The 26,680-nt window shown below is 49.1% G+C and overlaps 1 protein-coding gene across 1 annotated transcript in view; it reads right to left on the minus strand.

Moving 5' to 3' along the window:
- LGI1 (leucine rich glioma inactivated 1) overlaps positions 1–26,680 on the minus strand; it is a 57,994-nt gene that overhangs the window by 5,976 nt on the left and 25,338 nt on the right. Inside the window, exons 7-8 of the mRNA XM_038764445.1 lie at positions 7,224–7,393; positions 6,797–6,961 (exon numbers count right to left, since the gene is read on the minus strand). Of these exons, the coding sequence (XP_038620373.1) occupies positions 6,797–6,961; positions 7,224–7,393 (335 nt within the window). The remainder of the gene's footprint in view (positions 1–6,796; positions 6,962–7,223; positions 7,394–26,680) is intronic.

Genomic DNA, 26,680 nt, shown 5'->3' on the forward strand with positions numbered 1-26,680 from the left:
CGCCTGGATTACTGCATCGGCCTCCTGTCTTTCCCCACGCCAATCCGTACTTCACCCTGCTGCCTGGATCATTTTTCTACAGAAATGTTCTGGAGACATCACCCCGCTCCTCAAGAAACTCCAGCCCATCCACCTCTACATCAAACAGAACTCCTCTCCATTGGCTTTAAACACTCCTTCACCTTCCCTGACTCCTATCTTACCTCGCTTCTCGTCTTCTACGACCTGGCCCATATACTCTGCTCCTCTAGTACCAATCTTCTTATTGTGCCTCGATCTCACCCATCTCATTGCCAATCCCTAGCCCACGTCCTGCCTCTGACCTGGAATGTCCTCCCTCCTCTAATCCAACAGACAACCACTCTCCCCTGTTTCAAAGTCTTATCAAAGGCCCATCTCCTCCAAGAGGCCTTCCCGGACTAAGCCCCACTTTTCCTCATCTCCTACTCCCCTCTGCATCTCCTTACTTGCTCCCTTCGCTCTGCCCCACCTTCCAGCTCCACAGCACTTATGTAGCTAGCTGTAATTTTATTTATTTGTATTGATTTCTGTCTCCCCCAATCTGGACCGTGAGCTCGCTGTGGGCAGGAATGTCACTGTTTATTGTGCTTTGCACGTAGTAAGCGCTTCATAAATGCCATCATTATTATTATTATAGCGTACCTTCCCAAGTGCTAGTTCAGTGCTCTGCACACGGTCAGCGCTCAATAAACACGATCGAAGGAATGAATACGTGAATGAACTGAACCATGAGGTGCTCCCATAGTTAAAAGGTGGGAGGCAGAGGAGGATCCTACATCAGCGACTGAGGAGTGGTCAGAGAGATAGGAGGAGAACTGGGAAAGGATAGTTTCAGTGAAGTCTAAGTTATACGGGAGCAAGTGTTTTTAAGAAGTGGGAGTTGTTGAAGTGCAAAGCACAAGTAGAGCGGGTAGAATTTTAGGAGGCCTGAAGGAAGAGGCAGCTGTGAAGAAGAATTAGATGTGGGGCCCTCCATCTTGTCAACAGAATGGTTGGCGAGGTTATTGTTATTATATTATATTTGTTAAGCTGTTATTATGTGCCAGGCACTGTACTAAGCGCTAGGGTAGATACGAGATAATCAGGTTGGACACAGTCCATGTCCCTCATGGGGCTCCTCACAGTCTTAATCCCTGTTTTTAGGGATGAAGTAACTGAGGTACCGATAAGTGACTTGCCGACTTAGCAGGCAAGGTTACCCAGGAGCTAGGATTAGAACCCAGGCCCTCTGAGTCCCAGACCCATGCTCTGCTAGGCTATTCTGGTTATTAGGGGCTAGCGGGGGGAAGGTGTAGGGACACTGGAAGCTTCGAGAAAGATTTAAAGTTGTTGGTGGAGACCGCAGACATGGGAATGTGTGAGGGAGGAGGAGTGGACGAAAGGGCAGAGTTTCAGCAAGGAAGTGTAAGTTAAAGAAGCAGAAGTTGGCCTGGTTTCTGGATACAGTTTGGCCCGGCTCTGCCACTAGCTGGTTGTGTGACCTTGGGCAAGTCATTTTCCTTCTCTGTGCCTCTGCACAATGAAGATTATGTGTCTAGTCCCCCACTAAGACTTTGAGCTTTATGTGCGGAGGGGGACTACGTCTGATCCGATCGTCTTGTTTAGAACAGTGCTTGGCACATAGTAAGCGCTTAACAAATACCATTATTATTATTATTACCCCAGCATGAGAAGCAGCGTGGCTCAGTGGAAAGAGCCCGGGTTTAGGAGTCAGAGGTCATGGGTTCTAATCCCGGCTCCGCCACTTGTCAGCTGTGTGACTTTGGGCAAGTCACTTCACTTCTCTGGGCCTCAATTCCCTCATCTGCAAAATGGGGATCAAGACTGTGAGCCCCACGTGGGACAACCCTGATTACCTTGTATCCCCCCAGCGCATAGAACAGTGCTTGGCACATAGTAAGCGCTTAACAAATACCAACATTATTATTATTATTATTACCGCAGAGCTTAGTTTAATGCTTTGGACATCGTAAGTGCTTAATAAACACCACGGTTGTTAGGATGATGATGATGAGGATGATGATGACCACGACGATGATGACCTTAGGAAGCTATGGTAGGAGAATGGAAGCTTAGAGTTGGAGATGAAGGGGATGGAGTGATGGTGACACCTGGCAATATTGAGCTCCAGAGCAAATCCACGTTTGTGAGCCCTCCTGGCCTGGGGTGGAGTGGGTGGGGAAGAGGGGGGAGAGGGTTCAGCAGAGCCAGGCAGTGTGAAAAGAAGTGGCGGGGTCACCAGGGACGATGCTGAAGTCCCCAAGGATCGGCCTAAGGGATGGGAATGGGAGGACAAGGAAAGAGAGGCGTCCAACTGGCCCGGGAACGCAGAGGTGGTTCCTGAGAGGCGGTACGTGGGGGCCTCCGAGGTCTATAGTGGGTGTCAGAGGTGGAGGACCTGGACTTTGGATGATGGGAAGGTGATGGCCTGAAAGTGGCATCGGAGGATTAGGGAGAGGCCCAGTCCCCAACCTTTCCCCAGGTACCGTCCAGAGAGAACCGCTGGGGATGGGGTGGCATTAGAAGCTAGCTGGGTGCCAGGGATGGTGAGAAGGTGAAGAGGGGGGGACACAGACGGGCCAAGGCCAAGGGAGTTGACTGTCGATGGGACGGGGGTTCCGTGGGGAATGGCAAAATAGAGTTTTAGAGAGGCGGAAGGGAGTGGAATGAGGGTGAGGGTGAAGTTTCAGGGTCCGCGTGAGTGAGGGTGAGAACAGGGATGCGATGAGCAGGGGGTTGAGGTACCCGACAACATGGTGCATTTAACTTCACGCTGATGCAAATGTGATTTTTTTTCATGTTTCTTCCCAACTCTCCCTTCACCGTGCCGTCCCCCACCTCTTCCTTATCCCCTCCCCGACTTGTCCTGGTCTTCCTGTGGCTCTTTGAAGCCTCTGTCCCCCCAACGCAACTGCCCTCCACCTCCCAGACCCCCAAACTCCGGATTCACTGAAGTTAATTCCCTTGGGGCATCGGGGGCTGTTGTCCATCCCCCGTCCCCCAGCCGCAGGGATGACCGTGACTAGTTGAGCAGGACAGGCAGGCATATCAGTCAATCAACTGTATTCATAGAGTGCATATTGTGTGCAGAGCACTGTACTAAGCGCTTGGGACAGTACACTATAATGGAGTTCGTAGACACGTTCCCTGTCCACAATGACAGAAGCGGCATGGCTCAGTGGAAAGAGCCTGGGCTTTGGAGTCAGAGGTCATGGGTTCAAATCCCGGCTCCGCCACTTGTCAGCTGTGTGACTTTGGGCAAGTCATTTCACTTCTCTGGGCCTCAGTGACCTCATCTGGAAAATGGGGATGAAGACTGTGAGCCCCCCGTGGGACTACCTGATCACCTTGTAACCTCTCCAGCGCTTAGAACAGTGCCTCAGTGGAAAGAGCCCGGGCTTTGGAGTAAGAGGTCATGGGTTCAAATCCCGGCTCCGCCACTTGTCAGCTGTGTGACTTTGGGCCTCACTTCACTTCTCTGGGCCTCAGTTCCCTCATCTGTAAAATGGGGATGAAGACTGTGAGCCCCCCGTGGGACAACCTGATCACTTTGTAACCTCTCCAGGGCTTAGAACAATGCTTTGCACATAGTAAGCGCTTAATAAATACCATTATTATTATTATTATTGTTATTATTTGAGCAGGACAGGCACGTGTATCAGTCAATCAACTGTATTCATAGAGTGCATACTGTGTGCAGAGCACTGTACTAAGCGCTTGGAATGGGACACTATAACGGAGTTGGTAGACACATTCCCTGTCCACAATGAGCTTACCTGTCTAGAGACAGACATCAATATAAATAAATTCATTTTCACTGTGTTCATCATAAGTGCTGTTGGGGCGAGGGAGGAATGTCAAGGGAAGGGCGGGGAGTGGGAGAAGTGAGGGCCTAGTCAGGGAAGGCCTCTTGGAGGAGGTGGGCCTTCGATAAGGCTTTGGAGGTGAGGAGACTTTGACAGACTATGAAGAGGCCAGAGGCAAGATAGATGAAATTGCGGTACAGTGAGCATTAGCGGAGCAAAGTGAGCTTTTGTTTGATGCGGAGATGGATGGGCAACTACCGGAGATTCTTGAGCAGTGGGGAGAGGCGGACAGAACGTTTTCGTAGAAAAATGATCCGGGCGGCAGAGTGAGAGTGGGGAGAGACGGGAGGCTGGAAGATCGGCAAGGAGGCAACACTTCCAAGTAGGGATGTCCTGAATGCAGGAGGAAACGTGAGACTGCAGACAAGGAGAGAGATCAGGACTGGGGCTGTAGATCTGGGAATCAGAGCTGTAGTCGGTCCACTCTGCTTCTTGAAGCCGAAAAGGGGACCAGAGGTGGAGCAGAGATGTTGGCCCCATCTCCTGCCCCCAGACAGCAGGAGTTGGCTGCTGCCACCGCTGTCATAATAATAATAATAATAATGGCATTTATTAAGTGCTTACTATGTGCAAAGCACTGTTCTAAGCGCTTTCATCACAGCCTCCTTCACTGCCACCACTTAACAATAATAATAATAATAATTTTGGTATTTGTTAAGCGCTTACTATGTGCCAAGCACTGTTCTAAGCGCTGGGGGAGATACAAGGTAATCAGGTTGTCCCACATGGGGCTCACAGTCTTAATCCCCATTTTTCAGATGAGGTCCACTGAGGCCCAGAGAAGTTAAGTGACTTGCCCCAATTCACTCAGCTGATAAGTGGTAGAGCCGGAATTAGAACCCATGACTTCTGACTCCCAAGCTTGCACTCTTTCCACTGAGCCACGCTGCTTCAACGGTCCACTGAAGCACTTCCACGGTCACTGTTGCTACTGCCACTGTCCCCACGGCCACCATCACTGCTCTGGGGTAGATACAAGTTAGAATATAATCGGGTTGGACACAGTCTCTGTCCAACATGGGGCTCACGGTCTTCATCCCCATTTTACAGATGAGAGAACTGAGACACGGAGAAGTTAAGTGACTTGCCCAAGGTCACTCAGCAGACAGGGGGAAGACCTGGGGTTAGAACCCAGGTTCTTCCTCCTCCCGGGCCCCTGTTCTATCTGCCAGGCCACGCTGCTTCTCTAACCATAGGCCCTCCATAAATACGACTGGTTGTGCTCAGCCCCAGAGCCTGGGGAGGACGAGAGAAACAGCAGTAGGAGAGGAAGGGGAGAACACCACATTCCTGTAGACTGTAAACTCCTTGTGGGCAAGAAACATGGCTGTCAACACTGTTGCTGGAGCTTTGTACAGTCCTCTGCAAACAGTAAGTGCTCAGTAAATACCACTGATCGATTGATTAAATAATTGAGGATCTTTCATTCCCTCTTTCCCTTTCCTCCTCCTTGTCCTCCTTTCCCTCTCCCCCTTTTCCCCTCCCTCACTTCCTTTCACTCCTCCTCTTTCCTCCTGCCCTCCCGTTGCCCAAATAATAATAATAATAATAATGGCATTTGTTAAGCGCTTACTATGTGCGAAGCAATAACACTTCTCTGGGCCTCAGTGACCTCATCTATAAAATGGGGATTAAAACTGTGAGCCCCACGTGGGACAACCTGATCAGCTTGTATCCCCCCACAGAGCTTAGAACAGTGTTTTGCCCATAGTAAGCACTTAATAAATGCTATTGTTATTATTATTATTATTATGACCTAAGTTCTTAGAGGTGGAAGCGCTGGGGGGGATACAAGGTGATCAGGATGTCCCATGTGGGGCTCACAATTTTAATCCCCATTTTATAGATGAGGTCACTGAGGCCCAGAGAAGTGAAGTGACTTGCTTCAAGTCACCCAGCTGACAAGTGGCAGGGCCAGGATTAGAACCCATTACCACTGGCTCCCAAGCCCTTGTTCTTTCCACCGAGCCACGCTGCTTCTCGTGCTGCTGCCGTGTTCTGCACACTAAAGGTCCTCAGCAGAGACCACGATTTCGTTCAGTTTAGCACGGTCTCTGCCACAATCAATATTTAGCAGCGTAGACACACAGACCTGTATTTTGCAAATAGAGAGCTCAGTAGGCACTCAGTTTAGTGCTCTGCACACGGAAGCCAACCAGTGATTCCACGAATGAACAAAGGAAAAAGGAAACACCCAGGATAGGGGCAGGGGGCAGAAACCTGGAGAAAGATGAGGCAGTCCCAGAGGAGGAAGGGAGGAGAGATTGTGAAGATAAGGCAGACTGGATGTAACTACACCTGTATTCATACTCATTTATACACCCCGTCGTCCACTTCTCACACTTTTCACGCACTCAGGTTGACACACGCCCTCCTCACGCGCAAAAAAGTCCAGGCGAGCAGGTTAGGTCTCTCTGCCGAACACCGGCAGGGAATGGCCCAGGGCCTGACGCTCAGGGTCGGCGCTCCCGAAGCAACTCGTGACGTGGCTTTTCAAAGGGTTTGAGGAGCTCAGACTGTGAGGGCAATTCTGGGAGGGGAAGCGTGCATCTCTCTCCCTAAACCCACATCCCTCATTCAGCATTCAATCGTATTTATTGAGTGCTTACTGTGTGCAGAGCACTGTACTAAGCACTTGGAAACTACAGTTTGGCAATAGAGACAATCCCTACCCAGCAATGGGCTTCAAGTTAGGACCAAGGCAACCAACTGAGGCCTGAGAATGTCTCCTGGGGGAATTACGGATCTCTCTCTCTCTCTCTCTTTCTCTCTCTTTCGGTCTCTATCTTCGCTCACACTCATTCCCAAACCCCCACCCCGATCCCCACTGTCACCCTGGCTCCCGGAGGGCATCCCAAGGGCACGCCATCTGGGCTTGGAAGAGCTCCTCAGCCCCCGCCCCGCCAAACCTGTGATGTTGTCATAGTTCCTGAACGTCATTTCCACGTGATCCCATTCGAGGAAAATGCACTTTCCAGTGAAGGGCTGAGCCACGACCACGTACTCATCGTCCAGGAAGGAGAAGGTGTCCACAGCCAGAGACTGATAGGGCAGTGCTTGGGACCAGGCAAATTCTGCAAGAGACACCAACATGCCTATCAGGACCGAGCCGGCCCATCCCTCGCCTGGGGAACGGGAGATCCATTTATCTAAGGCAATCCAACGACGCCGCGGTCTTCCTTCGTCCTGAGAGAAAACGGATTTTTAGTGACTTCCTTTATTGCTCCTCAATTGCTTTTCAAAATCAAACCACTCACTGAACTTGGACAGCAAGAAAAATCAGCTCCTGGGCCAATGACAAAGCACCGTGCTGCTTTTAAAGGGGTGCGTAGTTACCGGTGATTATGCAATCAAAGTCCTTTCCTGAGAGGCTACTGATTTTGCGCTTCTTATATGCAGCTGGGCCCTCGCAGTAGATCTCTTCCACCGTGGCGTTGGTGTGGCCGAGCCATTCGACCAGCCACTTGAGCCTGCAGTCACAGTGAAATGCGTTTCCTCGCAGGTCCCTGGAAAACAAAAGCAGCCCCTGCAGTGCTATGGAAGAACAGGGGTTCCACTCCAGCTGGGAGTCTGGAGGCGTCCCCTCGCGTCGCAGGTTCGCGTTTCAAGGGGCGAAGGACGCCCGGGAGTCCCGGACAGGTTTGGGGCGCTACAGACGGTAACCCGCCTTAGCCAGCTCCGCTTCCGTCCTCGGCTTCTGGGGACAAAGGAACCTTCCGGGCACTTCCCCCTGCCCGCCTCCCACCCGGCCGACGGCAGCGCCTGCTGCTCTGAATTCTTCGGGCTCTGATCTTTCGGTTTTGGCACTCAGGTCGTCTCCTGAAAGGCCTGCGGTCGGGCCAGGGAGAGGAGGGGATGGGGAGAGAGAAGGAAATGCACCGTCTGGGTTGTCTTATAGGTACAAACGTGCCCTGTGAGCGGGGAACGAGGCTCGGCCATGGGGCAAGACGACCCATGATGGCCTCCTTTCCACTGAGCCACCCTGAGAAGCTGCATCGTCTAGAAGAAAGAGCACGGGCCCGGCGGTCAGAGGACCTGGGTTCTAATCGCAGCTCCCCCACGTGTCTGCTGTGTGACCTCGGGCAAGTCACTTAACTTCTCTGGGCTCCACTTCCCTCATCCGCAATATGGGGATTGAATAACTGTTCTCCCTCCCATTCGGACGGTGAGCCCCGTGTGGAGCCTGATTACCTGGTATCTGCCCCAGCGCTTAGTACAGTGCTTAATACGTGGTAAGCACTTAACAAATACCACGGTTATTATTATTATCATCCTCAGTTTGGCCAGGAGTGCCGATGGATGCCGCCAGTCCTGTCTCTCCCCACAGGGAGACTGAGCACCTTTTCTCCTGAAGTACCATGCTGCAGAATCAGCCCAGCCTACGGGACACAGCAGCGTGGCTCAGTGGAAAGAGCCCGGGCTTTGGAGTCCGAGGTCATGGGTTCAAATCCCAGCTCTGCCAACTGTCAGCTGTGTGACTTTGGGCAAGTCATTTCACTTCTCTGGGCCTCAGTTCCCTCATCTGTAAAATGGGGATGAAGAGTGTGAGCCCCCCATGGGACAACCTGATCACCTTGTTACCTCCCCAAACGCTTAGAACAGTGCTTTGCACATAGCGCTTAATAAATGTCATCATTATTATTACGGCGGGAGGCAGGAGTCCCAGCTTGAGCTCCTCCTCCTCTTCCTCCTTTCTAACACACCTCCTGGGGCTGCTGGATGGTAACGTGAGCTCAGTGATGGGAAGGCGCTTTGGAAAACCAAGAGTCCTCAACACATTCAAGGCGTGGTTATTATTTTAGCCGAGCACTTTCCGATCCCCAAACCCTAGGCCTGGGCCCAGGCTCCAGCGCGGCAGGATTGTATCCTGGGCACCAGAAATGATGCAGTGATCCCTGGGCAGAAGCAGTCAGCCCACTCCCACCTCAGTGACTCCAAGAATCTTCCATCCCGTCCACTTTCTACCTCCCTGATGGGACAGACAGAAGCCATCGCAGTGAAATTCTACCCCTCTAGATCTTTTTTGCCCCTGTGTTGTCTTGGTGCTTTTATTTCGTCTCTCCCTATGTATCTGTAGCCAGTCCTCTCTCCCTGTTTTTATTATTAGGTTGTTCACCTTCTGAGGGACAGGGACTATGTCTAATTTCCACCTGCGTATTCTTTTCCACTGCTTACGATGAGGGGGGCACACAGTAAGCACTCAACAAATACTATTAGCCTCTCCATCCCCTCGCCCCCTCCTACCTCCCCTCCCTTCTCTCCTTCTCCAGCCCAGCCCGCCCCCTCCGCTCCTCTGCCACCGCTAGCCTCCTCACTGTACCTCGTTCTCGCCCGTTCCATCGTCGACCCCTGGCCCACATCCTCCCCTTGGCCCGGAATGCCCTCCCTCCACACATCCGCCAAGCTCACTCTCTTCCTCCCTTCAAAGCCCTACTGAGAGCTCACCTCCTCCAAGAGGCCTTCCCAGACTGAGCCCTCTTTTTCCTCTCCTCCTCCCGATCCCCCGCACCCTACCTCCTTCCCCTCCCCACAGCACCTGTATATACGTTTGTACAGATTTAGTACTCTATTTTACTTGTACATATTTACTATTCTATTTATTTTATTAATGATGTGCATTTAGCTTTAATTCTATTTGTTCTGACGACTTTGACACCTGTCTACATGTTTTGTTTCGTCATCTGTCTCCCCCTTCTAGACTGTGAGCCCGCTGTCAGGTAGGGACCGTCTCTATATGTTGCCGACTTGTACTTACCAAGCGCTTGGTACAGTGCTCTGCACACAGTCAGCACTCAATAAATACGATCAAATGAACGAATGATTACTATCAGTACCACCGCCACCACTGCCAACTCTCCAGGATCTGCAGATCCGTCCAGGTCACCTGTAAAGACTCGGGGACATTCCCCCCCTTCAACAGAAGCATGACCTAGTCAAAAGAGCGTGGGCCCAGGAGACAGAGGACCTGGGTTCTAATCCCCACTCTGCCGAATGCTTGCTGTGTGACCCTGGGCAAGTCACTGAACTTCTCCATGCCTCAGTTCCCCGGTTCTCCCTCCGACTTGGACTGTGAGCCCCACTGTGTCCAACCTAATTCACTTGTATCTACCCCCAGCGCTTAGTATTTGATACGGCTTAACAAATAACCACTAAAAAACCCCCAAACACTAAAAAAACACACACTGCTTGCCCTTTTAGCTGGCCCCAACTGTGAGCCTGCTGTTGGGTAGGGACCGTCTCTATATGTTGCCAACTTGTACTTCCCAAGTGCTCCACACAGTAAGCGCTCAATAAATACGATTGAATAGATGAATCCGATCTCCCTCTCTTTTCTCTGAGTCAGACCACCAAAGGGAACCTGGTTAAAGAGGGCACGACTGGAGTCAGGGTGGGGGTATTTTAACCCTGCGTCCATACTGTAGACTACCGAGCTGCATTTGTTCTTCCCTGCACAAAGCATCAATTTATTCAACCTCAGCCTCAGTTTTGCCGCGGGAATCTGTAGAATGGAAACAGGTAAACTGCAGAAGGGCTGGTCCCTGGAGTAGGGTGGGCAGGATGCCTCTAGATGCTTCATCAGAGGTGGATGGAATAATAGCCAAGGCCCTTCCAAAGGGGTGTGGAGGGGGCAGGGGAAACCCTAGTCCGGGGAGGGGGCCGCCAAAGACCTCATCCTATGGCCAGACCCTCCCAGACAGCTCACAAATCCAGGCTGCACGGATAGGAAATTGAAGGCCGTAGGGGAGATCTGGGGGTTTCATCTTGTTTTGTCTTGTTGTTACCCCCCTGCAGGTGAGTCAGCCTACCCCTTCATGCCTTTCCGGTCCAGGGAAGGAGCTATAATAATAATAATGGCATTTATTAAGCACTTGCTTAAAAAAAGTACTGTCCTAAGCGTTGGGGAGGTTACAAGATGATCAGGTTCACCCACGGGGGCTCACAGTCTTCATCCCTATTTTCCAGATGAGGGAACTGAGGCCCAGAGAAGTGAAGTGACTTGCCTAAAGTCACACAGCTGACAATTGGCGGAGCCGGGATTTGAATCCATGACCTCTGGCTCTAAAGCCCGGGCTCTTCCCACTGAGCCACGCGGCTTCTCTGGGGATGGACAAGCTGGAATGGGGCTATGACATGCTAACTCTGCATCTATCTACACTTCCCCCGCCCCCCAACCAGGGCCTAGGTACTGGAGGATGTGGCCCACCTCCCAGACTGTAAGTCTGTCCCCTCCCTGACAACTCAGAGGGAACTGGGAGACTCCTGGGCTCTCTCCTTCCAGCCCAAATCCAGGAGAATCGGGGCCCGTGTCCTGGGGAGCTCCTCCTCATCTTTGGGAGTGCTGGAAGGAGGGAGGGGCTGGGGTGCCCTCCGCCTATCTTACTCTCTCCTGATGCTGCCCAGAGGAACATGAAAGATCCTGGGCAAGGGCTGAAAAGAGGTTGGGGAGGAGGAAATGGGGTCTCCAGGACAGAAATGGGGGGGAAGGATTTACTTCCAAAGATCCCAGCCTCACCAGAAGACTTGTTACAGAACGTTAGCTGTGTGCCACCCCTACACCGACACCCAGTCATTCATTCATTCATCCGTATTTATTGAGCGCTGACTGTGTGCAGAGCACTGGACTAAGCGCTTGGGAAGTATGAGTCGGCAACAGAGACGGTCCCTACCCAACAAGGGGCTCACAGTCTCCCACCATTCAAGCACTTTTTCCTTTCTCTCTATCCCCTGACTCAGTTGGTTAGACCGGGGGATCCTGCGATGGTGCAGGGGCATTTCCACCTCAGATAATAATAATAGTAATGAAGGCATTTGTTAAGTGCTTACTATGTGCAAAGCGCTGGGGAGGTTACAAGGTGATCAGGTTGTCCCATGGGGGGCTCACAGTCTTCATCCCCATTTTCCAGATGAGGTCACTGAGGCCCAGAGAAGTGAAGTGATTTTCCCAAAGTCACACAGCTGACAATTGGTGGAGTAGGATTTGAACCCGTAACCTCTGACTCCAAACCCCGGGCTTTTTCCACTGAGCCATGCTGGCCGTCGCAGTGTGGACTCTAAGATGCGAGAAGCGTGAAATTCTACCCCTCTAGATCTTTTTTGCCCCTGTGTTGTCTTGGTGCTTTTATTTCTTCTCTCCCTGTGTTTCTGTAGCCAGTTCTCTCTCCCTGTTTTTATTATTAGATTGTTCACCTTCTGAGGGACAGGGACTATGTCTAATTCCCACCTGCGTATTCTTTTCCACCGCTTACGACGAGGCGGGCACACGACAAATACTATTAGCCTCTCCATCCCCTCGCCCCCTCCTACCTCACCTCCCTTCTCTCCTTCTCCAGCCCAGCCCGCCCCCTCCGCTCCTCTGCCACCGCTAGCCTCTGGAAAATGGGGATTAAGTCTGTGAGCCTCACATGGGACAACTTGATTACGTTGTATCTACCCCAGCGCTTAGAACAGTGCTTTGCACATTGTAAGCGCTTAATAAATGCCATCATCATTATTATTATCATTAATAATAATAATTTCTTTCCCCTTTTTTCCTTTCCTCTGCCTTGGGGAACAGGTAGGCCCCGGGAGGTTCCGGTCCCTGAGAGCTTCCTTAGACCTTGGGGTGAGGGGGCCGCAAAACCACTCTCCCTTGACCCCTGGGATCTCCAGCTCCCCGGAGAATTCACTGCAGGGCCTGGCCTGCAGCAGGCTGCTCTCCGTGGCTGCCCGCTCCTTGGCCTGGCCCAGCTCCGGGACTCCACTGAATCTTTAGTAGGCCAGAACGGCACGGCACCGGGGACAGTCATCCTAGCCACGGGGCCCAGGAGGGGAGATTTCTGCCTGATCCACAGTCAGGCAGGGCAGCTGGACACTGGAATGGGAAACCAGTGCCCACTCCGAAACTTTCAGACTCAGAGTTCTCTCCTCAACTAAAAACTGCCATTTCTTCAAAGGGTTCTTACGGCAACAAAGATGGGCAGAGAGATGCTGGAGGGTGAGGGGCCAGGGAGCTGAGCCCTGGGGTCATAAGAAGCAGCGTGGCTCAGTGGAAAGAGTCAGAGGTCATGGGTTCAAATCCCGGCTCTGCCACTTGTCAGCTGGGTGACTTTGGGCAAGTCACTTCACTTCTCTGGGCCTCAGTTACCTCATCTGTACAATGGGGATTAAGACTGTGAGCCCCCCGTGGGACAGCCTGATCACCTTGTAACCTTCCCAGCGCTTAGAACAGTGCTTTACACATAGTAGGCACTTAATAAATGCTATTATTGTTATGGTTTCGTGGAGGCAAAGGGGCTGGCCATGACTGACCTATCCCTGCACGCTGCCCACTTCCTGGAATGACCACCTACTCTCTCCACTCTGCTCCCGCTCACTCCTTCCCGGTGGGAGAGAGAACCAGAACACATTCTGCGGTAGGGGAGCAACTTCTCTGGGCCTCAGTTACCTCGTCAGAAGCAGCAGCGTGGCTCAATGGAAAGAGCACAGGCTTTGGAGTCAGAGGTCATGGGAACTATCAACTCCACCCAGTCCATCCTTTCCCAGGGAAGCGCTTAAAATGAGACTAATCTGGAAATAGATATTTACTGATGAACCAGATTGGGTGGCGGGGAGGGGGTGATGGAGAAACGATGGACTGTGTGGCGTTGATAGTTCCCAACTGCCCAATTGTCAGCTGTGTGACTTTGGGCAAGTCACTTCACTACTCTGTGCCTCAGTTACCTCATCTATAAAATGGGGATTAAGACTGTGAGGCCCCCGTGGGACAGCCTGACCACCTTGTATCCTTCCCAGCACTTAAAATAGTGCTTTACACATAGTAAGCGCTTAATATATGCCATTATTATTGTTATTATTATATTTGGAGCCAGAGGTCATGGGTTCAAATCCTGGTCCTGCCAATTGTCAGCTGTGTGACTTTGGGCAAGTCACTTCACTTCTCTATGCTCAGTTACCTCATCCATAAAATGGGGATTAAGACTGTGAGCCCCCTGTGGGACAACCCAATCACCTTGTAACCTCCCCAGTGCTTAGAAGAGTGCTTTGCACATAGTAAGCACTTAATAAATGCCATTATTATTATTATTATTTGGAGTCAGAGGTCATGGGTTCAAATCCCGGCTCCGCAAATTGTCAGCTGTGTGACTTTGGGCAAGTCACTCAACTTCTCTGTGCCTCAGTTACCTCTTCTAGAAAATGGGGATTGAGACTGTGAGCCCCCCATGGTACAACCTGATCACCTTGTAACCTCCCCAGCGCTTAGAACAGTGCTTTGCACATAATCAGCGCTTAATAAATGCCATTATTATTATTATTATTATTATTATCTGTAAAATTGGGATTAAGACTGTGAGCCCCCATGGGACAACCCGATCACCTTGTAACCTCCCCAGCACTTAGAACAGTGCTTTGCATAGTAAGCGTTTAATAAATGCCATTACTATTGTTATTATTATTATTATCTGTAAAATGGGGATGAAGACTGTGAGACCCCCGTGGGACAACGCAATCACCTTGTAGCCTCCCCAGCGCTTAGAATAGTGCTTTGCACATAGTAAGTGCTTAATAAATGCCATCATCATTATTATTATTATTACATGCTGGTGTTTTCTGATAAGAATATAGGAAATGCCGTTCCTATATTTCATCTAGCCCAGGACTCTAATCATGTTATTTCTGAATTCAGGCTCCATCTCTGAATGGGAGGCCCTGCCCAAAGGACTGGCCCTTGACGAAAAGTATTTCAGGCTCCCTGGGGAGGGGAGGGATTAGGGAATTGGGACATGGGAGTATCTGAGAGGAGGCTTCGCTGCAAGGTTGGTTATCAGTCAATCAGCTGTACTTATTGAGCACTTACCGTGTACAGAGTGCTGTACTAAGGGCTCAGGAGAGTCCAACATAACAATACGCATACGATGAGCCTGAATAAGCGCTCCAACCCCTCGACTCAAACAGGCGGTCAGTGAGAGCTGGGAGCACAGATTTGGAGAAAAGTCTTATCATGCCATGTTACACTGGATTAGGATTTGGGAAAAGTTAGTTCTTTGTGGAGGAGAGGTGCCCTTCACGAGCCATCAGTCCAACAACGGTAGTTATAGAGCAAATTGCCAGCTCTACTATTGCAGCGGCTTGAAGCATTTTGGATCAAAATTCAGCAGGATCTTGGGAATCAAACTGCCGTTTTCGTGAACTGCCGTTCATATAACTGAAACATGAAACTGCCGTTTTCACGCAGTTTTAGTCCTTTGACTAAAGAGGATTTAGTCAACTGCCCACCAGTAAAACGAGACTAATCTGGAAATAGATATCTACTGATGAACCCGATTGGGTGGCGGGGAGGGGGTGATGGAGAAAGGATGGACTGTGTGGAGTTGATAGTTCCCAGTAATTGCCAATTGGGCAATTTTTCAAATTAAGGGTTTCAGTTAAATGAAATACTTCCGCCACTGGGGAGATCTGCAAGGGGCCAGAGACTAAGAATTGTCTGCTTGTAAATCTGATACCCAAGTGGAGTCATTCTAATGGGACGAGGAACTACCCAGGACCAGTCTCTGGGAGCCGAGCTGTCCTTCCTTCACCATTCATTCATTCACTCAATCGTATTTGTTGAGCGCTTACTGTGTGCAGAGCACTGTACTAAGCGCTTGGGAAGTACAAGCTGGCAACAGATAGAAACGGTCCCTACCCCACAACGGGCTCACAGTCTAGAAGGGGGAGACGGATGACAAAACAAAACGCGTAGACAGGTGAGGTCTACCTCAGTGCCACAGTGTTGACTCTGATTTGGACTGTCCTTTGGGGATGACTGTTGCTCTCCCTGTCTGCTATTATCCCGATGCTCCGGGGTGTGATTTTTTTCCTATTTTTCATTTGTACTAGCACCTTGGGATTGAATTTCGGCAGGCGCAGTCCTCTAGTGAGCATCATCCTGTTCTCCTCTCCCTGTCTTTCATCTTTCACTTTCAAAAAACGGCCAAACCCTGCCAATTCTTCCTTCAAAACCCTTCCCGGCTCCTCCCCTTCCTCTCCATCCAAACAACCACCACCTTGGTTCAAGCGCTTGACGTACTGTACCATCCTCCTCACTGGTCTTCAAGTCTCCAGTCTCTCCTCCCTTCAGTCCACAGTCCACAGTCCACGCTGCTTCCCGGATCATCTTCCTGAAACATCGCTCAGCACACGTCTCTCCACTCCTCAAAAATCTCCAATGGCTGCCCATCTCCCTCTGGATCAAACAGAAATCCTTTACCATTGGCTTCAAGGTTCTCCTCCCATTCTGTTTCTCCCACCTATACTCTCTAAATCCATCCCCGCTGCCTGCGCTTCGAACTCTCCCTTTCTCCCTCCTAAAATCCCTCGTCCCCATTTCCTTTCCTCCTTCGTGTCCCTCTCTGTTGGCTCCTCCTCTTCTGCCTTCGAATGTGACCAAACCTCTCCAAATCTACAAAAGCCCTCTCTCAAACCGCAAGTCCCTCCAGCTGCCGCTGTGTCTCCCTGCTTCCACTCCTGTCCAGATCCCAAGAACGGGTCATCTGAACTCTTTTTCTCCACCCACTCTCTCCTTGACCCACTCCCATTGGGTTTTTGACTCTTTCACTCCACTGAGCCGGCACTCCCCAAGGTCCTAAATGCCATCCTCATAGCTAAACCTCAAGGGTGCCCTCGTCTTCCTTGACTTCTCTGCTTGCCTTGGATACTGGACTGCTCCTATCTCCTTGAAACCCTCTCAGGAATGGCCTTCTACTTCTCTGACCACTCCTCATTTTTGCTCACCGGTTCATCTGTCTTTGACCCCTAAATACGGGTGTCGTAGGAGCTCCTGTTCCGAGTCCCTTCCTCATCTCACTCTACACCCACTCTCCTTGGCTCTGGCAGCATCCCCCCAGCGCTTAGAACAGTGCTTTGCACATAGTAAGCACTTAACAAATGCCATTATTATTATTATTATCAGACACCAACTTCGTCGTCGGTCTCTTCTTACCGCCCAGATATCTCCACCGGGATGTCCCGCTGATACCTCAAGATGAACCTGTCTAAAACCGCATCGTTGATCCTAAATCTCCTCCTAACTTTCCTATCTTACCACCACCCCCCTCCCTGTCCCAGAAAGCCATAACTTCAGTGCCATTCTCAACTCCCAACTGTCTTTAAACTCTCACTTTCACGTTGGTTTTTCCTACCCAACAGCACGCAGATCTACCCTTCCTCTGCACTCAAACTGCCGCTACCTTGGTCCAACTCTTGTCAATCATGGCTTGATTTACTGCATAATAATGATAATAATGATGGCATTTGTTAAGCGCTTACTATGTGCAAAGCACTGTTCTAAGCGTGGGGGGGATACAAGGTGATCAGGTTGTCCCACGGGGGGCTCACAGTCTTAATCATCCTCATCATCCTCATCAATAATATAATAATAATACTTGTTGAGAGCTTGCCATGTCGTGGGCAGGGAATGTGTCTGTTTCTTGTTATATTTTACTCTCCCAAGCACTTAGTACAGTGCCCTGTACACATTAAGCGCTCAATGGATACGACTGAATGAATGAATTACGTCCTAAGTTAACCTTCTGTTTTTACCTTCCGGAATTTCCTCCGTCTCCTGATCCATCAGACCACGGCTCTACCCAGTTCGAAGCACTCCTAAAATCCCCTCTCCTTCCACAAGCCTTCCCAGATTAACTCCCTAAATAATAATAATGATGATGATGGCATTTATTAAGCACTTACTATGTGCAAAGCACTGTTCTAAGCACTGGGGAGTTTACAGAGTGATCAGGTTGTCCCATGTGAGGCTCACAGTCTTAATCCCCATTTTACAGATGAGGGAACTGAGGCACAGAGAAGTGAAGTGACTTGCCCAAAGTCACACAGCTGGCAAGTGGCAGCGCCGGGATTTGAACCCATGACCTCTGACTCCAAAGCCCAGGCTCTTTCCACTGAGCCACGCTGCTTCTCTCCCAGATCTCCTCACCTGTGGCCCAGTGGAAAGAGCACAGACCTGGGAAGTCAGGGGACCTAGGCTCTAATCCCAGCTCCGCCATTTGCCCATGTGACCTTGGACAAGTCATTTACCTTTTCTGGGCCTCACTTTCCTCATCTGTAAATTTGGAGATTAAATCCCTGTTCTCCCTCACACTTAGACTGTAAACCTTAGTTCAGTGTTCAGTGCTCAGTTCAATGCTTGCTACAGAGTTAGCATTTAACAATTATTATTACCAACCCATCAGTCACCTCTAGCACTTATTCATTTATACAGTTGTTCAGCAGCACTTGTGTAGATAAGTTAATCAGCTGTACAGTCTAGTATTTATTCTCATCACTCAATTTGTAAACATTTCTCTCTCTTTTGGCATTAGAGTGTAAGCTCCTTGTGAGCAGGGAAAGCATCTTATATAATCTCTTGGAATTTTTCAAGGGATAAATACATGTATTATCCCTAGTGGGCACCTAATAAAAACTGTTACAACTCCCACTATTCCTTCTCTAGACCATTTCTGCCACTCAATCTTTCTACCGCTTCAGCACTCTACTACTCTCCATCTGACAATTCAGCTTTCTTAATAATAATAATAATAATAATAATAATAATAATAATAATAATAATAATGGCATTTGTTAAGCACTTACTGTGTGCAAAGTACTTAGTATTTCAAGCGCTTAGTACAGTGCTCTGCACATAGTAAGCACTCAATAAATACGATTGATGATGATACAAAGCACTGTTCTAAGCGCCGGGGAGGATACAAAGTGATCAGGTTGTCCCACCTGGGGCTCACAGTCTTCATCCCCATTTTACCGATGAGGTCACTGAGGCCCAGAGACATAAAGTGACTTGCCCAGGGTCACACAGCTGACAACTGGCGGAGCCGCGATTTGAACCCATGACCTCTGACTCCCAAGCCCGGGCTCTTTCTTCACCACTACTCCCCAGGTCACACTCCTCGCTTCTCCCAACCGGAGCCGGATTCAGACATTCGCCCAGTCTGAGATGGGAAAAGGTTGACACCCTTTCCTAATCCCGTACATATGTTTGTACAGATTTATTACTCTATTTATTTTACTTGTACATATTTACTATTCTATTTATTTTGTTAATGATGTGCATCTAGCTTTATTTCTATTTATTTTGATGACTTGACACCTGTCCACATTTTTGTTTTGTTGTCTGTCTCCCCCTTCTAGACTGTGAGCCCGTTGTCAGGTAGGACCCCGTCTTTATATGTTGCCACCTTGTACTTCCCAAGTGCTTAGTACAGCGCTCTGCACACAGTAAGCACTCAATAAATACGATACAATGAATGAATGAATAATCCACACGAAGTTATTACGGTAGAATCCGCAGGCTGCATCCGCCACACAACAAAGTGATGGAATTCCACCAGAACCCCAGAGTTTAGAGCACATCTGTGCCGAGACCCCAGACCTTAGAGTGCATCTCTGCTAGGGCCCCCAAATATAGATTGTATCTCCACCAGGACACCTGAAGTTAGAGTGCATCTCTTCTGCATCTCTGCTAGGGCCCCCAAATATAGATTGTAACTCCACCAAGACCCCTGAAGTTGGGGATGAAGTTAGAGTGCATCTCTTCTGGAACCCCTGAAGATAGCCCAGGAAGACTCCTAGCCACGCGCTTGCTAGGAAAGCCATCGCACTCCTCTCAGGCCCCTGTTCCCGCTGACATCTTTTCCAGTGCGGGCAGACTTTCCAATTTTCAGGGGCCCTTCAGCTGTTTCCCCCAGCTCATTTCGCAGCTGAACTCAGCCCCACTCCCAAGTACATCTGGCTGTGCCCTGCTCTCATTTCACTTGCCTCTGACCCCTGTCTCGCTATGCGCCCAGCCTGCAAATCCGCCTGGCCTCTGCCCTTCCCATCTTCAAAGCCCTCCTAAAATCCCACCTCCTTCAGCAAGTCTTCCCTGATTCATTCCCACCACCCCAAGATCGTACCCAGCCAACAGCCGCTCTTAGCGTTTATTCGTCACCATCTGGGCTGGCCCATATTAGTTCGATTTTACGAGTTTGATATTAGGGGAGCAGCGTGGCCCAGTAGAGAGGGCACAAAACTGGACCTCAGGAGCCCTAATTTTGGCTCTCCTTGCCAGCTGGGTGCCCTGGGGCTAGTCACTGATAAGGACTGCTCAGACCCCCAGGGTGTCACCAAATACCCCTGCGGCTATAACAGCGGTAGAACGACCGATATCCTGGGCCTTCCATTTGTATAGAACAATTGTTTAGGGATGGAGATATCCCGTGATCATGGGCTGGAGTTATTTTTGCTGCAGTGGTGATGGCTTAAATAGCACTATCCACACTCTCCCTCTCTCTCAGCCCTCCTGGGCCCAGAAACACACACTGAGAGACAGCTGGTTGAAACTCAAGGTGCAGTCGGGGTGCTATCTCTGTGTTCCCCCTCTACCTTTGCCCACGGAGATGTGCTACTCATTCCACTAAGCAGTGTGGCTTAGCGGAACGAGCCCGGGCTTTGGAGTCAGAGGTCATGGGTTCAAATCCCGGCTCCGCCACTTGTCAGCTGTGTGTCACTTCACTTCTCTGGGCCTCAGTTCCCTCATCTGGAAAATGGGGATGGAGACTGTGAGCCCACCGTGGGATAACGCGATCACCTTGTAACCGCCCCCCCCCCAGCGCTTAGAACAGTGCTTTGCACATAGTAAGCACTTAATGCATGCCATCATTATTATTATTATTATTAGCTATCAAAACCTCCAGTTTTAGGGTGGTAGCAGTAGTAGTAGCATTTACTGAGCCCCTACTTGATTCTGTTCAAGGCAACCTTGTTAACTTGGAAGTCAGAGGAAAAATGGTTTAATCCTAGCTCCGTCACTTGCTGGCTACATTCATTCATTCATTCAATCGTATTTATTGAGCGCTTACTGTGTGCAAAGCACTGTCCTAAGCGCTTGACTACATGAACTGGGGCAAGTCACTTTTCCTCTCAGTCTGTTTCCTCATCTGTAGAATGGGGATTTCATACCTATTCTCCCTCTTACTTAGCCTGTGTGCAGAGCACTGTACTAAGCGCTTGACTACATTATTCAATCGTATTTATTGAGCACTTACTGTGTGCAGAGCACTGTACTAAGCGCTTGGGAAGTACAAGTTGGCAACGTATAGAGACAGTCTCTACCCAACAGCAGGTTCACAGTCTTGAACTGGGGCAAGTCACTTTTCCTCTTGGCGTCTGTTTCCTCATCTGTAGAATGGGGATTTCATACCTATTCTCCCTCTTACGTAGCCCGTGAGCCTCACGTGGGACAAGACTTGGGCCCAACCCAATTTTATTTGGAAGAGAATGAGGAGAATCGGTGCTGTGCCTCACCTCTCCAATGCCCTTTTCGCTCCCTCTCAGTCGCTCAATCTCTCTCCACCTCTTCCTTGGAAGCCCATCTCCCTCGCCTCTACCACGCACAGCAGCTTCTCTTGGCTTCCTGATCTCTCTGATTTTCCGGGTGAATTTGATACCTCTCTCCCCTTCTACCTGTCATCCTTGGGTGGCATTCCCACCCACCCCTCCAGGCCCCTGCTCCCTCTCACTTCTCAACTCCACTGACCCTGGACCCATGTTGGACTCACGTTGGATCTAGTCATCTCCAGTAAATTGGTTCCTTTTTCACCTCCCCGACTCCGAAATGCCAATCTCTGACCGCAGCTTCCTAACTTTCCTCAATATGTACATCGGCCTCCTGCCCCCTAACCATTCTCCCACCCCACCCCTCGGAGATCTCTGCTCTTTAGACCACCCCCATGGCTTATTCCTACGCAATATGCTCCTCCTGAACTCCCTACCAACCTTGCCCTCCAGTGTTGCCCAAATCCACATCTCCAGCATCAACTTCTCCACTGAACTCAACCCTTTTCTCCCCCTATTCCCCCTTCGCTCTTGCCCCACCAGTCCCGGGTCGCCTTCTAGTATACTTCCTCCACTCCTGTATTTGAGTGCCGAAGCCAGAAATTCAAACACCAAGCCGATGTCACCCTCACCTGCTACAACTCTGCCCTTTCTTCTGCTCGGCATCTTGAATTCTCTTCCCACTCAGTGAGTACTTATTCCTCTTTGCATCAGGCAGAAACTCCTGCCCTTGGGCTTTAAAACCCTCCATCATCTCTCTCCCTCTTTATTATCTACTTTCTTCCCCCACTACATCCCAGATTGTACTCTTCATCTCTCCCAAGTTAACCTTGCCCTCATTTCTCATTCTCAACGGTCCCACTTCTCTAAGAATGGCATTTTATTAAGCGCTTACTATGTGCAAAGCACTGTTCTAGGCGCTGGGGAGGTTACATGGGGCTCACAGTCTTCATCCCCCATTTCTCATTCTCAACTGTCCCACTTCTATAATAATAATGGCATTTTATTAAGCACTTACTATGTGCAAAGCACTGTTCTAAGCGCTGGGGAGTTGACAAGGTGATCAGGTTGTCCCAAGGGGGGCTCACAGTCTTCATCCCCATTTGACAGATGAGGGAACTGAGGCCCAGAGAAGTGAAGTGACTTGAACAAAGTCACACAGCTGACAATTGGCGGAGCCGGGATTTGAACCCATGACCTCTGACTCCAAAGCCCAGGCTCTTTCCACTGATCCCCGGTTCATACTCTGCCTCCTGCTTAGAACTCCCCCACTTACAAATCTGTCTTATCCTCAAAGTCCTCCTGAAAACCCACCTCCTCCCGGAGGCCTTCCCCAGTTAGGCTCCTCTTTCTGAGGTCAGGTCCATAGCACTTCTGTTTATTCATCTATGCTTAGCACTTATATCGACTTTTTATTTATTTATCTAGCTATTTACTCTTCCATATTTTTGCTATTACCAACCAGCACATTCTGCACCTCAGCCCTGTGTCTGTCAGTTTCCCTCCTCCCTTCATTAGACTGTACGCTCCTTAAACACGAGAAGCAGCATGGCTCAGTGGGAAGAGCCCGGGCTTTGGAGTCAGAGGTCATGGGTTCAAATCCCAGCTCTGCCACTTGTCAGCTGGGTGACTTTGGGCAAGTCACTTCATCATCAATCGTATTTATTGAGCACTTACTATGTGCAGAGCACTGTACTAAGCGCTTGGGAAGTACAAATTGGCAACATAATTGGCAACAACTTCACTTCTCTGGGCCTCAGTTACCTCATCTGGAAAATGGGGATTAAAGACTGTGAGCCAACAGTGGGACAACCCGATCACCTTGTAACCTCCCCAGTGCTTAGAAAAGTGCTTTGCACATAGTAAGCACTTAATAAATGTCATCTTTATTATTATTGTTATTAAGGGCAGGGACCCTGTCTCTAACACCATTATACTCTTCCAAATGCTTAGTTCAGTCCTTTGCCCTCAATCAATCAATCAATCGTATTTATTGGGTGCTTACTGTGTGCACAGCACTGTACTAAGCGCTTGGGAAGTACAAGTTGGCAACAGATAGAGACAGTCCCTACCCAACAGTGGGCTCACAGTCTAGAAGGGGGAGACAGAGAACAAAACCAAACATATTAACAAAATAAAATAAATAGAATAGATATGTACAAGTAAAATAAATAAATAAATAGAGCAATAAATATGTACGAACATATATAAATACTACTGATTCAGTGACCGCCTCCTGTTCCTCCGTACTCCAATCTGTGCTTTACTCTGTTGCCCCACTCCTTTTTCTAAAAACCATTCAGTCCCTGTATCCCCACTCCTCCAGAATCTCCGCCGGTTGCACGTCCACCTCCACATCAAACAGAAACTCCTTACCCTAGGCTTTAAAGCACTCCAGCACGTTGCACTCTCCTATTATGCCTCACTGCTCTCTTATTACAACCCAGCCTACACCCGTCGTGCCTCGAATTAATTAATAATGGCATTTATTAAGCGCTTAGTATGTGCAAAGCACTGTTCTAAGCGCTGGGGAGGTTACAAGGTGATCAGGTTGTCCCACAGGGGGCTCACAGTCTTAATCCCCATTTTCCAGATGAGGTAACTGAGGCCCAGGGAAGTGAAGTGACTTGCCCGAAGTTACACAGCTGACAATTGGTGGAGTCAGGATTTGAACCCATGACCACTGACTCCAAAGCCCGGGCTCTTTCCACTGAGCCACGCTGCTCTAATTCCAACTTACTCCCGGTGCCTTGATTTCACCTATCTCTCCGCCGTCGACCTCCCACCCATGTCTTGCCTGTGGCCCGGAATGCCCTCCCTCTTGATATCAGACAGACAATCACTTTCTCCACCTTCGAAACCTTATTGCAGACACATCTCTTCCAAGTGGCCTTCCCACATTAAGGCCTCATTTCCTCTTCTCCCATTCCCTTTTGTGCCACCCTTGCACTTGGATTTGCTCCCTCTGTTCACCCCTCCCTCAGCCCCACTTATCCCAGCTCCGCCGCTTGTTGGCTGTGTGACTTTGGGCAAGTCACTCCAGTTCTCTGGGCCTCAGTTACCTCATCTGTAAAATGGGGATTAATATTGTGAGCCCCACATGGGACGATCTGATCACCTTGTAACCTCCCCAGCGCTTAGAACAGTGCATTGCACATAGTAAGCGCTTAATAAATACCATTATTATTATTATTATCACCTTGTATCCTCCCCAGCGCTTAGAACAGTGCTTTGCACATAGTAAGCACTTAACAAATACCAAAATTATTATTATTACTATTATTATTATTATTATGTATAGGTCCATAATTCATTTATTTATATTAGACTCTGAGCCCCAAGTGGGACAGGTACTGCGTCCAACCCAATTTACTTGTATCCAACCCTGCGCTTCTTACAATGCCCGGCACAAAGTAAGCACTTAACAAATACCACTGTAGAATAATAATAATTATAATAATGTCTGTCTCCTCCTCTAGAATGTAAGCTCAAGGTGGAAATTTATTTATTTTATTTGTACATATTTATTCTATTTATTTTATTTTGTTAATATGTTTTGTTTTGTTCTCTGTCTCCCCCTTCTAGACTGTGAGCCCATTGTTGGGTAGGGACCGTCTCTATATGTTGCCAACTTGTACTTCCCAAGCGCTTAGTCCAGTGCTCTGCACACAGTAAGCGCTCAATAAATACGATTGAATGAATGAATGAATGAAAGGAACAGGTCTACCATCTCTGTTATATTGTATTCTCACGAGCCCTTAGAACAGTGCTCTGCACATAGTAAACTCTTAATAAATATGACTGATAAATTGACTGACTAACAGCGAATCATGACTCTCTCTGAGGACCCATTTAATAATAATAATAATAATAATACTGGCATTTATTAAGCGCTTGCTATGTGCAAAGCACTTTCTAAGCGCTGGGAAGGTTACAAGGTGATCAGGTTGTCCCACAGAGGGCTCACAGTCTTAATCCCCATTTTACAGATGAGGTAACTGAGGCCCAGAGAAGTGAAGTGACTTGCCCCAAGACACACAGCTGACAACTGGTGGAGCCGGGATTTGAACCCATGACCTCTGACTCCAAAGTCCGTGCTCTTTCCACTGAGCCACGCTGCTTCTCTAATCAGTCTCTAATCTAATCATTTAATCAGTCAATCTTGACTATGCCTATGGAAAAGAGATACCATCAAGACTGATTTGATAATTGGTGAAAACTGTTCAGAGCCATCAGGACCGGTTTGCACACAATGATTCAGAGATTTAAAAATGACCTGAAGCAAAGCAGGAAATCCATCAGTATCACCTTCCAGCCCCTCAGGATCATAATCCATCAGTGGTATTTATTGAGCGCTTCTGTGTGCGGAGCACTGAACTAAGAGCTTGGGAAAACCCAATAAAGTCAGCGTGTACCTTCCCTGCCCATAATGAGCTTACAGTCTATAGAAACCTATGATGGGACAGATTAAAGGACGCGCATTCATTCATTCATTCATCCCGTTGTATTTATTGAGTACTCATTATGTGCAGAGCACTGTTCTAAGCGCTTGACCCAGGATGGGAAGCCAAAGCTGAAGAGATCTAGGGATATGCTGACTGAACCTTAACAAAAAAAAACCCAAAACACTTCCATTCCTCACGGGCTTACACTATTACTCCTCAGTTCACCTTCTAACTGAAATAATAAACACTGGAACATTTTTTAAATGCTTATTATGTGCCAAGCACTTTACTAAGGGCGCACACACTCAGCAGGTAATCTTCAGGGATTTGCAAGGATCGATAAACCAGTCGATGGTATTTACTGAGCGCTTACTATGTTTAGAGTACTGTACTAAGCACTCGCACTGTACTAAGCGCTAAGATCTGCAGGGACCTTGGAAGCGGTCACCCCGGGAGATGTGATATGCTGCTGATCGGGTTCAGGAGATACTCACATGAGACATGTATTGCTTTGCAGAGTCGGCACAGTTGTGCCCTGGCAATAAATGATAATACTGATGATGGCATTTGTTAAGCGCTTACCATGTGCCAAGCACTGTTCTAAGCGCTGGTGGAGATGCAAGGTAATCAGGTTGTCCCACGGGGGGCTCACAGTCTGCATCCCCACTTTACAGATGAGGTCACTGAGGCACAGAGAAGTGAAGAGACTTGCCCAAAGTCACACAGCTGACAAGTGGAGGAGCCAGGATTAGAACCCATGACCTCTGACTCCGAAGACCATGCTCTTTCCACTAAGCCAGGCTGATGATGATATTTGTTAAGCGCTTACTATGTGCCAAGCACTGTTCTAAGCGCTGGGGTAGATAATGATGATGATGATGATAATAATAATAATAATAATAACAATAATTTTGGTATTTGTTAAGCGCTTACTATGTGCAAAGCACTGTTCAAAGCGCTGAGGAGGATACAAAGTGATCAGGTTGTCCCATGTGGAGCTCA

Source organism: Tachyglossus aculeatus, chromosome 22, assembly GCF_015852505.1.
Source record: "Tachyglossus aculeatus isolate mTacAcu1 chromosome 22, mTacAcu1.pri, whole genome shotgun sequence".
Lineage (NCBI taxonomy): Eukaryota > Metazoa > Chordata > Mammalia > Monotremata > Tachyglossidae > Tachyglossus > Tachyglossus aculeatus.